This window comes from Centruroides vittatus, unplaced genomic scaffold (assembly GCF_030686945.1).
Source record: "Centruroides vittatus isolate TY-2023 unplaced genomic scaffold, ASM3068694v2 contig_273, whole genome shotgun sequence".
Taxonomy (NCBI): domain Eukaryota; kingdom Metazoa; phylum Arthropoda; class Arachnida; order Scorpiones; family Buthidae; genus Centruroides; species Centruroides vittatus.
In genome coordinates, this window is record NW_027121739.1 from 1,225,299 (window position 1) to 1,242,379 (window position 17,081).

At 26.1% G+C, this 17,081-nt stretch overlaps 1 protein-coding gene across 1 annotated transcript in view; it reads left to right on the top strand.

The window, feature by feature from the left end:
• Positions 1–17,081, top strand: part of LOC136971867 (noelin-like) — an 81,284-nt gene that overhangs the window by 34,681 nt on the left and 29,522 nt on the right. The window contains exon 2 of the mRNA XM_067266381.1: positions 4,664–4,733. Coding sequence (XP_067122482.1) covers positions 4,664–4,733 — 70 coding nt within the window. The remainder of the gene's footprint in view (positions 1–4,663; positions 4,734–17,081) is intronic.

Sequence of the window (17,081 nt, forward strand, 5' to 3'; positions counted from 1 at the left end):
CTTCCTTTTTAACAATAATTATCGCATTCTTATGACGTTTTTGCTGTTATTTTATTTCTAAATGGGTTTCTGCGGCGTTTTACTTCGTATACAAATGCATTCTGACGTCGTACAGCGTCGTAATAGACCGGTGAAGCATTAACTTGTTAAATATCATTTTATTCGCTAATTTTTCGCGTTTTGTTTACCGTTCTAAGAAAATTTCTTGTACATCAGCTACTGTTTAATTTCACTATCAATCAGATCTTCAAGTGTTTTTTATTCACAATGCAGTTGCTTTAAGTTTTTGTTAAACTTCGAAGTGCGCTTAACAAACCAAAAATATCCAATTTTAAATAAATATTCTTCTATAAAACAACTTATTTTCATCATATTATTTATATATTTTAGATTTTTTTCATCGTTAACGCAGCTTGTAATTGTATTTATTTAACATTTCGCGTGTTTTTTTAATGTAAAGTGTTTGCCTGAGAGAATTTCCTTGAATTAATTTTTTTAGAAAAATGAAATGCTGTTTAGCAAAAAAAGTTAATTAATTTATTGATAAAATAAAAGTAGATAATTGTATTTTCATATATTTTAATCGTCTTTAACCTTAAACGATAATTATTTTATGGTAAAACAACGTTAAAGAAGCACAAAATGAACAGAAACACCATTTTTTATGAAAAATAAATTAGTTTTAATGAGAAATAATTTAAGTTTATTATATTTAATATAATAAAATAAACAATATTTCTATTTTTTTATGACATTACTGTTATAAAATAAGTTTAGAGCTAAAGTAAAATCCCCTTATCGTAGTAGCTTAACGTTTCAGATTAGTGACGTAATATACCAGCATTTCTGATACATAAAACTGATTTTATTGCTGTTATACACCTTCTTATATCGAAAATTTCCTTGAAAATTTGATCTATATCACATATTTGACTTGTCCACATGAGACAAGTCGGGAGATAGGATGCAGCATTACTGCTTATGCATAGAAAAGGGGGATGTTACATACATAAAAAATTGATATATTTTTTATGTTTTATTCATAAAATATATAAATTTTCTGCTATAAAAAGCATTTTTTCAAATTGAAATATAGTTAAGTTACAAGATACACGAAACATTTATCGACCGGTAAGTTACCATTTCCCCCTTTAAGTGATGTGTTACGTCAACAATTTTAATGTTCAGGTATTATTATAATATTTCTGCTCCAGAAAACTTTCTGCTACTTTATATTTCTTAAATTTTTCCTATTTTTACATAAAATTATAATCGGTTCTTGTGTATAAAATTATTTTATGCACTAAACTTTACTGGTTTTCTCTATAGAATGTAACAGCTTTCGTGGGTGTAAGTTTACGTAAAGTCTAGATTAAACTATGAAAATATTATAGTAGAGTAGTGTAATGCATAAATAAATGCATTTTAATGTCTTATGTAACTTTAAAATGTAAATATAAAGCTGTATAAATTAATTCAGCAGCATGCAGGGCCGGATTTGCACGTAAACTAGACAAACTGTAACTTAGGGCCTCGAGTTACGATTTGGTAGTTTAAGGACTCGCATAAATATGATCAGGGGAAGTCAGGTCTTGCATATTTATATGAGGCCCTAAGCTCCAGCCCTGATCACATGCCTTATGTATAGAGTAATAAATTATTGGGCTTCACTGGCTTACGGGCAGGAGACTCCGACTAACTGTATAAGTTTTGAATTGAAATCACGGAAGTCGCGTGATTTCAATTCAAAACTTTTCCTTCAGAAAGGAGTTACATAGATGACCGGCACGACTCTGCTGTTTGCGGGGAAAGTATGATTTACAGGGGAAAGACACTAATTTGAAATCGAGAGCATATATTTTAAATTAAACTAATTTAAAATATGGTTAAAAGTGAAGCCCGGCATTGTGATAATGTCACAATAATTTCTGCTCGTTGTTTACGTGTCAGTTTATTTTAGTACCTTAACAGCTTAACAGCTTTATTCATTTAAAAATGAAGAATTTTGTTTTATAAACAAAATATATATAAACACAAAATACAAGAAAATAATTACTTAATAATGAAAATATAAGAACGTTTCAGCATTGTTTTGAATAAAAACCGTTAAAAACGAGTTTAAATTTATCGAATCGTTAATGTATAAATGTCTTTAATGTTTAAAGTTTAATGTATAAATGTATTGTTACGTCAATTATCGGGAATTAAAACTTCCAATAATTGACATAACAATGCATTTTATTCGCTAACAAATACGTGATCATGGCTGGAAGAACAATACAAATTTCAAAAACTTTCAACGAATCAATAAATATGTAACTTCTACGTATTAAGGGGCATTTAGCCACACTTTCGTAACAAAACACATCTAGCATTATACTGCTTACAGTTTACTCAACCATTTAACGTAACCTTTAATTACAAATACATCTTCATTAGCTGTACTTGAGCCGTGTAAACAACAATAAATCGTTGTAGTGTTGTTGATAATGATATAAAATTCGCGGTTCACCCTTAAACACGTCGTCGAAGGCGCCATTTTAAAATTCCAATAGAGCATTAAGCTGAAAGATAATCAGTTTTGCCGCTCGTATAGATATAGGGGCATGCGAGGATATTTAATTTTATAAATTATCGCCAAATCTGAATACTATAAACACCATATAATTACTTTAACAGCTGAAAATTGCGCTATCTTCCAGCTTCCAATTATCCATCATTCATTTATCCATAGAAGAGAGAAGAGGGATGCTAGAGATTTGCCTGGTGATTCTATAGATTTACATGCATTATATGTTTACAAGGTAGTCTCTGAATAATGAATATCCTGTCAATTAGTTTAAATAATTACATTGTTCATTGCCTTGGAGATAGTTATCCTTTTATAGATTATGCACATTTGGGATTGAACAAACTCTATGCTTTTAAATTAATTAAATTTCTTGTATTCTGGATGATTATTTATAGACATTTTAAAAATTGACACATTCTCCACATCACTCTTCCAATGTTTAAATTGTCTTAAGATCAATTTTCTCGTGATGATGATGATTTTACTAAAGATGATTATCAATTATTAATTAGTTTAATGGCATCGTTGATGGTTTAATAATTTATCTTGTAACTTAAGAAAGTTTACTGATAAAGTAAATATATATATATATATATGTTGTAGAAGTTGTTTAGAACTATTTTAATATTTTATTTTCTTAATTTTTACTTTATTTTCCTCTCAATTATTTATCTGAAAACTTCGATTTTTCTTCAATTTTTCTGTAGAATTCGTTGAAATTATAGAAAAAATGTTATCTAGAGTAATTATTTTATTGTTTTTCTTCATCTTAAATTGTTTTTTGGTCCTTTCTTAACCGGGAAGACTAAAAAATTAGTATTTAATTTATGTAGTTCGTGAACTACAATTTGAAAATCATATCAATAAATAATAAATGCAGTTAATTACCAACTTATTAACTGACCTCCTGTTTATTCTTTTTAAACAAGAAATTTTGCTATAAATGTTACATAAAACATCTTATAAATCATCAAAATGCAGAGAGAATTTCAAGAAAATAAAGAAATAAGTAATTTAACATTTAAAAATAATTATAAATTTATAAAAAATATTTTCTTAACATTTTCTGTAAAATTATTAAATAAAAAGACAATTTTTCGAAAATAAATTAAGAGTCAAATACTAATCTCATGTAAACAAGAAGATGAAGAGCAGAATTTTGATGGAATTAACTAACTTTATATATCATAAATTTAAAATTTATATAAATTTTTATATAAAAAGTGTGTTTTTACAAAGTTTTATATAATAATTCAGTAAAAAATATGCCGCACAAACAAGGAGATTTTAATCAGAGTACACAGAACAAACAAGAAAATGCTTATATCTTTGAATTTTTATTGCTTAAAAAATTAAAAAATAAGGAATTTTAAGATTATTTATGTATAAATTTAATGTAAATTTCTTCTTTATATCCATAAACTTCTATAGAAGTGCAGTAAAGATGCAATTTTATACCTAGAAATTAGGTTTAAAAAAATCAAAAATATAATAGAAATTCTATAAAAAAATTAATTTTATTTTAGTTGTAAAGGTATTTAATTAAATATTTTATAAGAATTTAATTAAAAACTTTAATTTTTCTTTTATAAAGGATTAAATTTAAGCATACATAAGCTACAGCTTATGGGCTTCTTTTAAAGAAATTTAATGACTTTAAATTGTAACAATTGTGAAAAAAATCTCAAATTTACTTTTAATTAAGCTAAAAATTAAAATAATAAAAATCATTTCAAGAATAAATTAACAAGAATTTCGATATTAAAACTCAATAATTTACATTAAATTCTCGTTTAAAAAAATATTTATTTATTGCCTAAAGATAAATTAAAAAGTAATTAATTCGAGCATCATTTCAGCGATTTCTTTTAACATTTTTAAATAAATAATTTCCCAATTAACATAAAAGACATTTATTATTATCAAGACCATTATCTTCAGGGATTATCCATAGTGACTTCTTATACGTCTCTTTACATTTTAAAAGCTTAATTTTATTATAAATTAATTAAGAAAAGTATAAAAATTTTAATTAATTTAATAAGAAAAATGTCTAGATTTTAATTTAAATTCGATTTTTTCCTATTTTAGTTTACAGCTTTTAAAGAATTCTGTCTTGAAATGAGGAATAGTTGCCCTTTGGGTTCACCTGGTCCACCAGGTAAGTTGCTACATAATTAAATTAATTTTCTTCGATTATATTCCACAATTATGTATATATTTTACAGTATTTGAACTTAATTATGTTTTATTTAATTATATTTATTTAAAAAATTTTATCACAATTTACTCAACTATTAACGTTAATGATAATGTTTCAATTATCATTAAGTTAATGCTTGCTGCTACTGTAGAAGAATAATTTTTCCAACATGATTTCTTTTAAATAGATGATTTTCAACGTTTAAATTCGAGTAATTTAAGCTTGATATGCTTGATTATCTTCTAAATTCTGTGGATAATAACTCGAATTATACTTATTTAACTAAGAGAAATTACATCAGCAGACATCACCATCATCCTCCTCCTCCTCATCCTCCCTTAAAGTTTGTACTACAGGAACGTTACACTTTCTAGCAATTTATTAAATTATTTAACATAAAATTTACCTCATTAAACGATAAAAGGTTAATTTATTAAAATTATTTTATCAGTTTTTTTTTTATTTTTTATTAAAAAATTTCATTTTTATTATTGTTTTTGGGATGTACAAAACTGATTATTATCATGTAATTAAATAAATTCTGTGCTTTAATAAATGAAAAATATATTTTTTCTCTATTAAATTATTATATTTTAATCATATTTAAATTATTATTTCTTTTAAAAATGCTTTAAAATTTAATTAAATTTGAGTTTTTATCGAGATTCTCTAAGCATTGAAGCAAGAAGTTGATTCCCTGGAGACGCTAGCAATTCCGTTGCAAGTGTATAATAAATAATTAAAATATGAGCTTAAATACTTTTAAATTTATTCATTTGCTATATCTTTATTATATTTAAATTGTTATGTTGTTTTTTAAATTATTTAAATTTGAGATTTCACGCAAGAGCAATGTGCAAAATGAGTTCCTGATACCCTCAGTAGATGATAATTCTATTACAAATTTCGGTGTTCAAATACTAAATATATAATAAAAGAATATAATTAAGTGTTTATATATTTTTTAATTTAATAATTTATTATATTTTAAACACGTTTAAGCCATTATTTCCTTTAAAAATTATTTTACGAATTAATTAAATTTAATTTTTTTCAAGCAACTCAGCGTATCAAGATCTCGTCTTGATACGTGATTGGTTAATTATTATGGCAAAATTATGATAAAAATTGACTGTAAACTCTTCCAAATTTTCTATTATACTGTAAAAAACTTGAGGTTATCTTTGGTAAAATAACTTCACGTGTTTGTATTGTTTTGACGTGTATTTAAACCACTTTACTTACCTATCAAATCTACTGACAAACACTTTAAGATGCTTTGACAGCTGCCTAATATCTTGCAACATCCTCTTTTGTTTCTTAAATATTTTCCTGTATTTCTTTTTTACTTTTTACTGTCACTATCTACATTACTTTCACTTTCTTCTGAGCTCTATGCAACAATAAGATTTGCCATATCTAACCATAAATCACACCAGCTATCGACATTTTTATTTGTCTAATGGATTAAAATTTCAACTTTTTACTTGTTTTAACAACCGAATATGAGTTTTTCTGCATAAAAACACACAAATTTTGCCATAAAATTATATTTAATTATCTGAATTTTGGTTAAAATTGGAGAAACTGCTATGGAATAACTGTTATGCAGATCAGGTGAAGATCTGCATAGCAGTTTTTCTCGTATTTTTCAACGTATCAACAGGTTTTATCATTATCAACAGGTTTTCTTCATACTTTTTTACAATTTTGTCAAAGTTTTCTGTAAAATTTATTAATTTCTACAGTGATAAATGGATTGTGTTACTGCTTAAATCGATAACATACGTGATAATCAGATCAGATTTTCGGATAAAAATCTTTCTCCTGCCCATTTGATTAATTAATTTTCCAATTATTAATGGTGTTAAATGATATTGATTAAGACTGCCTACATGCAAATTAAGTTTTGTCACGATTAATGATTCTTTTTTTCCTGGTTTAGAATCAATAAAGACTATTTGAACAATTGAATTTTGAGATTACTTGTATGCATATTAGTGTTTTACATAATGGATTTTATGATTAACCTATATATAAAATCATTAGCTTATGTTGAAAATGGATTTTGATGACAACCCTGTATGCAAATTCGCTTAATTAAATTGGTTTTTGAAGTATCTTTTTACGCTTTATCAATGATATCGCTTATTATTAACAGAATTTTGTCTGTTCTTTAAGCTGCCGTTCTCTGGTGCTACCACTACAGAACTACAACAGAAAATAGTGATTTTCTAGGTTTTCTACAATTTAAATTATATATATTACACAACTCTCGTCTCGTCTACAATGTTTTTCATCTGCATCTTTAGATCAATACTTGAAATTATTACATTAGAAAATTACTTTGTTTTAAATAGAAGTTTTTACAAAAAGTTTTCGTGAGTTCTATAACTAACAATTTCAGTTCTAATATTTAAAAAATGTGTAAAAATTAAATTTATGGTAATATGAAAGGGATTTTTGTACAATTTATCCAGGTTTAGAGTATACTTAAACTTCAATATTTAACTGCAAACTGCATCCAACCAGGCACTTCACCTGATCACCCTGATCCAACCAGGCACTCACTTGATCACCCTGATTCACACACCACTAACCTGATCACCCTTGATCCACTCAGGCACTAACCTGATTACTTACATTCATCTAAGTACCAATTTAACTATTTATTAAATAGATAAACTGGAACAAAACCACATACCTCCTTCATACTTATCACATAAGCATATAAAAACATTATCTATATATTTATAATAAATTTAGCGAGCATTTTAAACAATAAATTAGCTCATAATCAATTGGCTTTAGCTTCAACTAAATAACTAACACGCTTATCAATATAGCCTTTGTCTTTCTGTGCCCTTAGGTTGTTATTATATGAAGGATTGGCTTGTCACTCTCGTTATGATAATAGCCAAGAAGATTAAGCTTGTAAACTATGTCCATGCCACATTAAGCTTGTAAAATGTCAATAAATTATTAAATTTTATAACCGATCTTCTAAACATATTGTTACAATAAATAACTTGGAAATTAGCATTAATTTAATGCAGTCGTTTCCATGAAAATGCATAAACAGGAGGAAAATTCTTAATTAAAACCAAAAATTAAGGGAAAAAACCAGCGCTAAAGTTTACTTGGCAGCTTCTAAAATTGTATTTTTCATGAAATTTTAATAAGGTAAAGCTATTTTAAAAGCTAATTGTATTTAACTAATTGTTGTAGAATGCTAATTAAGGTTAAATTAATTTTAAAACGTGAATAAAATAAATTTAACGTTAAAAAATTTGCCAGGGTGGGTTTAATTATATAATTCTGAATGGTAACCAATTTCAACGGCTAAGCGTCGATATAACGCCACCCTCTTAAAGCGCCAGCGGATCTTCCCCTTTATATATTAAGTAGCATTTGCGATCACCGTACTCGATTTAAGTACAATTTTGGGAGAGAACAAATTGTGACGCTAAATCGAGGTCTGGCCATTGCAATTTTTTAATATTCAAATTAGCGTTAGTATTTGTTGACGTTCGAGTGTTTCCACGCAAAAAAAAAAACAGTTAAATTTTTAGCTTTCGAGTGATTTTAACTCCATAATTGTGTACGAAACTCTATCTAGGATAATATATTTTGATCAAATTATAATCATTTGCAATTCTCGAAGTTGTATTAAGTGATTTTTTGCAGAAACCCATTATCTAGAATACACTTTAGGGATTAGAATAGGAGCGTACCTTCTTTCCCATTAGTAGATCGTCGTATACTCAATTATGTCCATGTTAATTCCTTAATTGTACACGTAACAAACTCATTTTTTTGAAGTTTCTTGAAGAAGATAATGCACATTTCAAATTCTGAAAGAAATTTGTTAAACGCAGTTCTTAATTGTGTAATAAGTAATTGTGTTACGTAAGCAGAATGGCTCTTTATTCTGATTGTTACGATTTACAAAAAATCATTTTCAGTTGTACGAAGGAAAAATGCACTAAAATTTACGATATAAAACTCAAATTTACCCTGCAATTCATTATAATATTAACACATTTTCAAAGGAATAGAAAGAACTAACATAAATTCAACCAAGTCGTCTTAAACTCCTTAATAATAAATAAACATAAATTATTTCTAATTTATATTTTCAAGCGAATAACCATCAATATCCTTTATTAATATAAGCATAAATTCTTATAGTAAAGGTAAAGATAATCATTTTTCCTTGATTTATTTTCCAAAAGAATAATTGGAATAATTGGACTGCAATTTTCAAATTTCAGACCTGTACATTCCCATTTTCTGTCTTTCCTTCGTTAATATCGAGAACGGAGTTATATAGATAAAAATCGAGACTGGATATGGAAAGCGTAAAGGCGAAGCTCCAATTCTGACCGAAAGTTACGTGATTTCAATTGAAATGTTCCTCGAGAACGGCGGTTAGACGATTGGCAAGACTCGATTGTTATCAGCAAAAGTATAAGTTACAGGGGCAAAACGTTACTAGAATCCAGACCAGGTACGAAAAGCTTAGAGGCTGAAGATCCCGATTAGCTATATAGAAATTCCGGAATATTAATATTAATTCGAAGTTCTATATATTAATTGAATCGAAATCACGTCGTCGGAAGTTTCGTGATTTCAATCCAAAATTTCCTCGAAAACAGAGTTAGATAGATGACCGGCATGACTCGAATGCTCTCAGGAGATGTATGATGTACAGGGGCAAAACACCTACTAAAATACGGACCGGATGTGGAAAGTTTGGGGGACGAAGACCCCGATTAACTGGATCTGGATCGGAAGTCACGTGATTTTTTTAAATTAAAAGATGACTAAGAATTGATTGTAACACTGTCACAATAAATAAATTGCTCGTATTATCATTTAGAATTCTAACATTTCTGTTTCTAACAATATTCACGGAATGATCTTCTCTAAATCAATCTGTGATAATTACAGATTGTCGTGCGTTAACTTCTACTACTTTTCTCCCCCTCCCTCTTTCACTTTCTCTTTCCCCTAAATCGATTTTTATATCACTAATAATATTGGTTAATGTATTGCAGTTGTCGTGCAAACGTATGACTGTGATCACGCTACAGATTTAGGAGAATTACAAGCCAAAAATACCCTGCTAAAAAGATGAAGAACCCAACAGTAAAGCCTGCTACACCCTTAAGAATAATTGTCTTTAGCTTAACTGAAGACGGAAGAATGATCTTTATTTATGAAGAGAAACATACCTGTTAGCTTTCCAGCAATAAATATTCTAGAAATCTTGTTTTTTCTTGAAAGAATAATGAATCTAATTTGAGTGATAACGTTGTGTTTTGGAGAAAATTGTATCATAACTCTTATACTAAGTTTAAATTTATAGTTTAGCAGATATTTAGCGTTGGCAATCTTGGTAATAAACACTGATAACAGTATACGTACTGTATACTCATGTATATATCAATATATATACATATATATGTATGTCGTATGAGCTGCAATTCTCTCTCAGCTACTTGCTAAACTGAAGTGGAAGAGTACATCCTTAAGAATATTTGCTGTTTGCTTAAGAGAAGAAGGATGAATGGTCTTTATTTATGAAGACAAACATCTACCTGTTAGCTTTCCACCTATAAATATTCTAGAAATCTTACCTCTCATGAAAGCGTAACGAATCTAATTTCAGTAATAACATTGGATCAGGAAAAATTGTATCGTAACTCTTACACTACGCTTCCATTTATAATATCCAGGCATTGTACTGTGAATAATCTTGATATTTAACGTTAGATAACAGTGTAATATACAGGTTAGTCCAAAAGTCAGAGAAAAATTATAAGGAATAAATTCAATCCTATTCGAAATTAACAAAAACCGTTCGCTCAATACACAGACTACGTTATATTTATCGTTATTATTATTGTTAATTGTCTACTTCGACTTTACTTATTAATAGGACTTTATATTTATACTTATTAATAGGACGTTATATTTATACCATTTATACTCGTATATAAGCACAGTTAACTATTGAACCGCCCCCATATGTATACGAATCCGCTGTTTTCTCAGCTTTTCTCTGTAGTAAAGCAGAAGAAAGAATGTTTTATTCGAGAAGAGAAATGTATACCTATTAGCATTTAAAACGATGAATATTCTGGAATATTTTTATTCTTTCTACCCAAGAATTATGACTCCAATTTAGATGGTAATTTTAGGATTTTAGTAAAAGTATAGCATAGATATTGTAAATAGTAAATCCATAGAGGAAGGGGTTATTTTATGGCTAGCAATCTTAGTAATTTGTACAGTACAAAACGTTTGACATTGATAAGTAGTTGGAAACATGTTCCAACTAAGAGATTACAGTTACACGGCGAATGGGAAAGTATTATAGCAGGATTTACTATTCCCCATAAATGGCTAAGGTATTAGACAAGAAGCGATCTGTCTATTTGTCTTTTGTAGCATTTAACTAAATTCTCTTTCCACATTTTCTAATCTTTCCGATAATGGGCTCAAAAATATAATCTTTTATTCCTTTCCATTTTATGAAGTGATAAATTTAATTTAAGTTTAAATTTCTCTTCATGAATAGATAACATTCCTTAACAGCATCCTCACACCTCCAACTCTATCTTGCTTCGCATCCTCATCCTTCCAACTCGGTGCTGGAAGGAGGGAAGGAGGATGCGGAGCAAGATAAAACTATTTAATTCTTTCACAAGTAAGAAAAGAAGGAGAATATATATTTAAATTTAATTATAATAGGAAGCTAAAGTATCAAAATAGAATTTTAAATTATTTTTTTAATATTTTATATAGAAAATAATAAAAAATAATAATAATAATAATAAATCAGAGAAGGTGAAGCAGAGGAAGAGTGGGAGAAACTCGTGATACATTTGATAACCGAGTGAAGGAGAGTGATGAATTTGATTCTGATTAGATAATTTTATTATCTGATTATTATTTAATTACATTTGTTGTTTGTTGCTGAGAGAAATGAGAAAAGGGATTAATTAAATTGTACGCCATATATTGCCTGCGCTTTCTGAATATATATGCTTAGTAAATATTTTCTAAAGGATAGTTTACTGTCGTTAATAATCATTAATTATTCTGAAGCGGTCATATTATCTAAAAAATTAATTTTATTAATTTGTTCAGCCATGTATAAGTATAATTGTTTAATATTAGTATATTTAAGCAAACAATTTTAATCGTTAATAAACAAAAAAAATTTTTGATAATTTTTTAAATATATATTTACTCTTTATTATTTTTATAATGTAAATTAATTTAAAATTAAATTGTAATCAATTTTAATTGAGTTTAATTTTAATTCATTTCTGTCAGTTTCTTGTGTTTCCGTTAATTCAAATATTTAAAAATAAAAATTTGTCGATTTCAATAGTCAAAATGAAATAATCATTTTCAAATTATTTAATTGTTTATCGTAATGGATTAAATTTTATTTTTAAAAGAGTTTAATTATAATTAACTTTAATTCAGTTCTTTCAATTTCCTTTTTACTGTTGATTCAAATATTTCATAATTTTATTTTTCAATTTTAATACTAACATGTAAAACAAAAATCGAATAATATTGCGATGTCGTCAGAATACAGGGCTGCAATTTTAAAGGATATTTTAGTTTTAATAAATCTACTGTCGAAATAAATTAAAATATAATTAATTTAACTTCTTAAAATATGAAATCACATGACTATTTCATACTTTAGAAGGTCGAGTGATATATTTATCGCTCTGTACAGTAAGGTAAAAATTTTGAATGCAAATCACGTGACTTCCGGTCCAGATCGGAAGTTCTTATGAAGTTAATCGGGGCATTCGACCCCTAAGATTTCCATGTCTAGTCTCAATTTTTACATATTTAACTTCGCTCTCGAAATTAACGAAAAACGAACGGACAGACAGTTGGTTTAGGGAATGGATTATTTTTATTTAATTAAAATTATAATTAACTTTAATTTAATTTAATTTTAATCCAGTTCCATTAATTGCCTTTAAATTATAAATATTTAAATTTTATATTAAAATATATTTAAGACATTTTTTTTAATTTTAAAATATTTTTAAAATTAATAAATTTAATCAATTTTAATTCCGTTAATTAAAATAAATACATAAATAAATAATAAAAATTAAAGAATTATTTTTAAGTGTAGAAAATAAAATAAAATTAAATCGAAGAAATTAAATTGTAAATAAATTTTAACTGAGTTTCATATTAATTCAGTTTTTTCAATTATTTCTTCGTTAATTCAAATATCGAACATAAAAAAAATATATTTAAAATATATTTTTAAATTAAATTGTAAATCAATTTTAATTAATTTCCGTGAGTTTCTTTTATTTTCATTCATATGAAAATATTTATTTTGATTAAATATTTTTATTTTATTTTCTAATTTCATTAATATAAATTAAATAAGTATCTTCAAACTGTTTATAAAAATTAATAAATATCGAATTAATTTTAACTATTTACTGAAACTGTTTCCATTTTAAAAAATTAATTATAATCATCTTTACATAAGTTTCAATTTTAATTACAATCTATTTAATTGAGTTTACTTTTAATTCGGTTTTGTCAGTTTCCATTTCTTTTTTTTCCCCGTTAATTCGAAATTTAAATTTTATTTTCCAATTTCAATAATAAAAATCAAATAATCGTTTTCAATTTGTTGGAAACGTTTTTAAAATATTAAAAGTAATTTTAATTGTTTATTACTAATGCTAATTTTACTTCGAACGAACTAATTTTAATTTTAGAAAATAAATTTATTTTTAAAAAAATATATAATTATTAATAATAAATGTAGTGAATAATTTTAAGGTTTTTTCTGACATTTTTTTTTAAACCTTGCTGTCACGATCTGTCAAATTTTTTCGCAGCTTACTAAAAAAATATGTCACAATTTAACAATACATCTTTATGTTACGATTTGTTTACGAAATTTAAAATTCAAAAATATGTTTTTATGAGGCTTACTATCTTAAAATAAATCAAAAAATTGTATAAATTAATGATTAAAGTATAATAAAATAGATATATTTATATCTATGATTTATACGTATATATTTTTTATCTTATACTCTTACCTTATCTGACAATCCTCCCCTCGTCAAAAATTGTCACATTTAACGAATTTCTCCCTCTCATGCGTGACATTTATGAATAATTCTAAGAAAAACTACGTGTTAATAAATAATATAAATTATTTTAATAAAGTTATATTAAATATCACATTCCCACGAAAAATAACGTGTTGTTTAATATAATTTTCTTAATATTTCAATTATATGTTTAAAATAATTATAGATAATTAAATAAATTCTAGTTAATTTATTAAAATAAACTTTATTTCTTAATTTTAACTAAAGAAATTAAGAGATTTTTTTAAAATTAATTTAAAATATAATTTTACACTTTTTTATGCAAATTAAACTCTGTTTTTATTCGCTGATATGCTTAATTTTATTATGAAAAACAATTTAATTTATCAGAATTCAGCAATTATTTTGGTATATAAATCCCATGACAAATTAAATTTACTGGGGGTATTATTAATTTAATATTTTATGGGGTGTGGAGTGTGAAACACGTTAAAAATTCTAGTGCAGATGGAAAATATGATTGATGTGAAATTTAACAAAATAAAATAAAAATATCTCGTAAAATGTTTTCTATTTAATGAAACAACCGCATTATCAACAACTTTGCTGTTTACAAACCATATATAGCTAGGTCATAACAATTCTGTCTAGTACAGTCAATAATTCCACACGACATCTCCATAGTAATTGAATACATTAGAGAAACATGGGAAATATACCGTCTGGGGTGTTATAGCGTGTATACATAATGAAATTCTACTGATACAACTGTATAAAAACTAAAAAATATATATATAATAATAAAAAAAATGCATGAGATATAGTTCACTACTCCAACTTTCTGCGAACGTAGCAGACAATCTCGCTAAATTATTGATGTAACTAAATTGAAATGGAATATTGTTATATACACTTTATTAAATTATAAATAAGAAAATAAGATATATTAAATTGTTTTCTACCTATCTTGTTTACGAATATTCTTTCTCCATCTTTTCTTATTTACTTAATATAAGCCGGTGCTGTCAGAATACAGGAAAATGTATTTATCTTTTCATTTAGTCACGGAAATTTCTATTAAAAAAATACAATAAAAAATATGTAATTTAATTTCTATTTTAATTATCAAACAATATATTATTTATTTACTTTTAATGTTTGAGTGCAGTAATGAACACATAACTTTTTAGGTCAGATTCCAACACCTCCACTGTACAAAAATCGTATTATACAGGGTGGCTCATAATTCGGTTTATCATTTTACAGCCTAAATTGCTATCGTATTGTTTACAAAAGAAAATTACTCTATTCTAATATGTTCAAAAGTATACGTAGAGAAAAGGTTAGCTAATTTACGTATAAGTCGTCCTGTATTTTTTTTTTTCTTTGTAAATAACATTTCACATAAATTAAAATAAATGTTGAGTAATTTATAGCAAATGTTTTCAGATCCTATAAATGTAAAGCCCTTAACAAAATGGCCCGTTTAATTTATTTATAAAAATATTTTAAATATAATTTATTGAATTTTTATTTTAAGTTATATCCTTTGTTTTAAAAAAGTAAATAAATAAATTGTATTTTGATATTTTATATATATTTTTTTCTACAAACCGACAGAAGTTTTATTTTTTCCTGTGATCAATTTCTGTTTCAGTAGAAATCGATAAAAAGTTCTTTAAAACAAAATTGATTTCACTTTCTTGAAATCATTTCATTTTCTATAATCGATTATTTTTTAAAATAAATCGATTTTATTATCCTAGAAATCGAGTAATATATATATATTTTTTTCATATATAGGAATGAGTTTTATCCATATGACACCTTAACACCATTTTTAAGGATAAATTTCATTCACTTTATCCTTTCAAAGATCGATTTCTCCCATGTGATAAGGTTTTTTTTTTTTCCTAGAAAGAAGATCAATTTCATTCACCCGAAACCAACCATCTTTCTACTTTTATTTTTAGGGATCAATTTCATATAATTTTTTTCTTGCTATAGTAAATTTTTCTTTAGGGATCTATTTCATCTATCTTTAGGGATCAATTCTTTTATTTATTTTTATTTTATTGCTGGAGGTAAGGGTCGCTGTAAATGTCAATGTTATTCACCTGAAACGTCACACACTTAAGGGGATTGTTTTATACTGTTGGTTTTTTAAAAATAAATCTCTATGTAAGGCTGTAAACTAACTCCTTAGGGATATATTTCAATAATTTTTAGATACATTAGTTTTTATAAAAAATTAATTTGCCTTATTTCTCGGTAAATGAAAATTGAATTTTTAAATTTCTTTAGGGATAAATTTTCTTAAATTTTCTGTATGGATCTAATTTCTTATAAAACTGTTTTGTTTATCTTTAGGGATATGCTCGCATTTTCAACAGACTAATTTCCCTTATTTCTCAGTAAGGTTGTTTTAAATGGCGACTTTATTCGCGTGGAATTTTACATCTCTTTAAGGATAAATTCCCTTAAATTGAATCAATTTCTTTCGTACGATAGTAAATTCTGCTTTATAGACCTATTTTATCCATCTTTAAGGTTCAATTCCTTTTATTTCTTAGTAAGGAGCACTTTAAATGCTAGTCACGTGTATGACATTGATCCTAAACCTTCTCTAATGATCTATTGCATATAGATTATTTGAATCGTAGTAAAAATTTGTCAATAGATTTCATTTAATTTTAGGGATAATCCTAAAATTTTAACGGTTACTCCCTATAATTTCGACGTTTTAAGGATTACTTTTATAGAAATGACTTTAAATGAAATTTTTTTTCGATTTAGCGATTAATTCTCTCTGTTTTTAATAATTAATTTCTCTTATTCCTTATAGGAAGCTCTAAACATTAATTTAAATCACATGACAGTAGTATACCTTTAGGGATTAATTACATACAGGGGATCATTTTTTATGCGGTAGCTTCATAAACTTTTCTTTAGGGATTAATTTTCCTTATTGTTCAGTTAAGATAGCTTTAAATGTCAGTTTCATTCTCTTGAAACGTCACATTCCTTTAGGGATCAATTTCATGAATGATTTCCTTAGACGAATCGATTTCATTCATTTGTAACTAACATCCCTTTAGGGATCAATTTCACTTATGAATTCCTTCACGGATCAATTTTCCACATTTGATACTTAAAACTTCTTAAAATATCAATT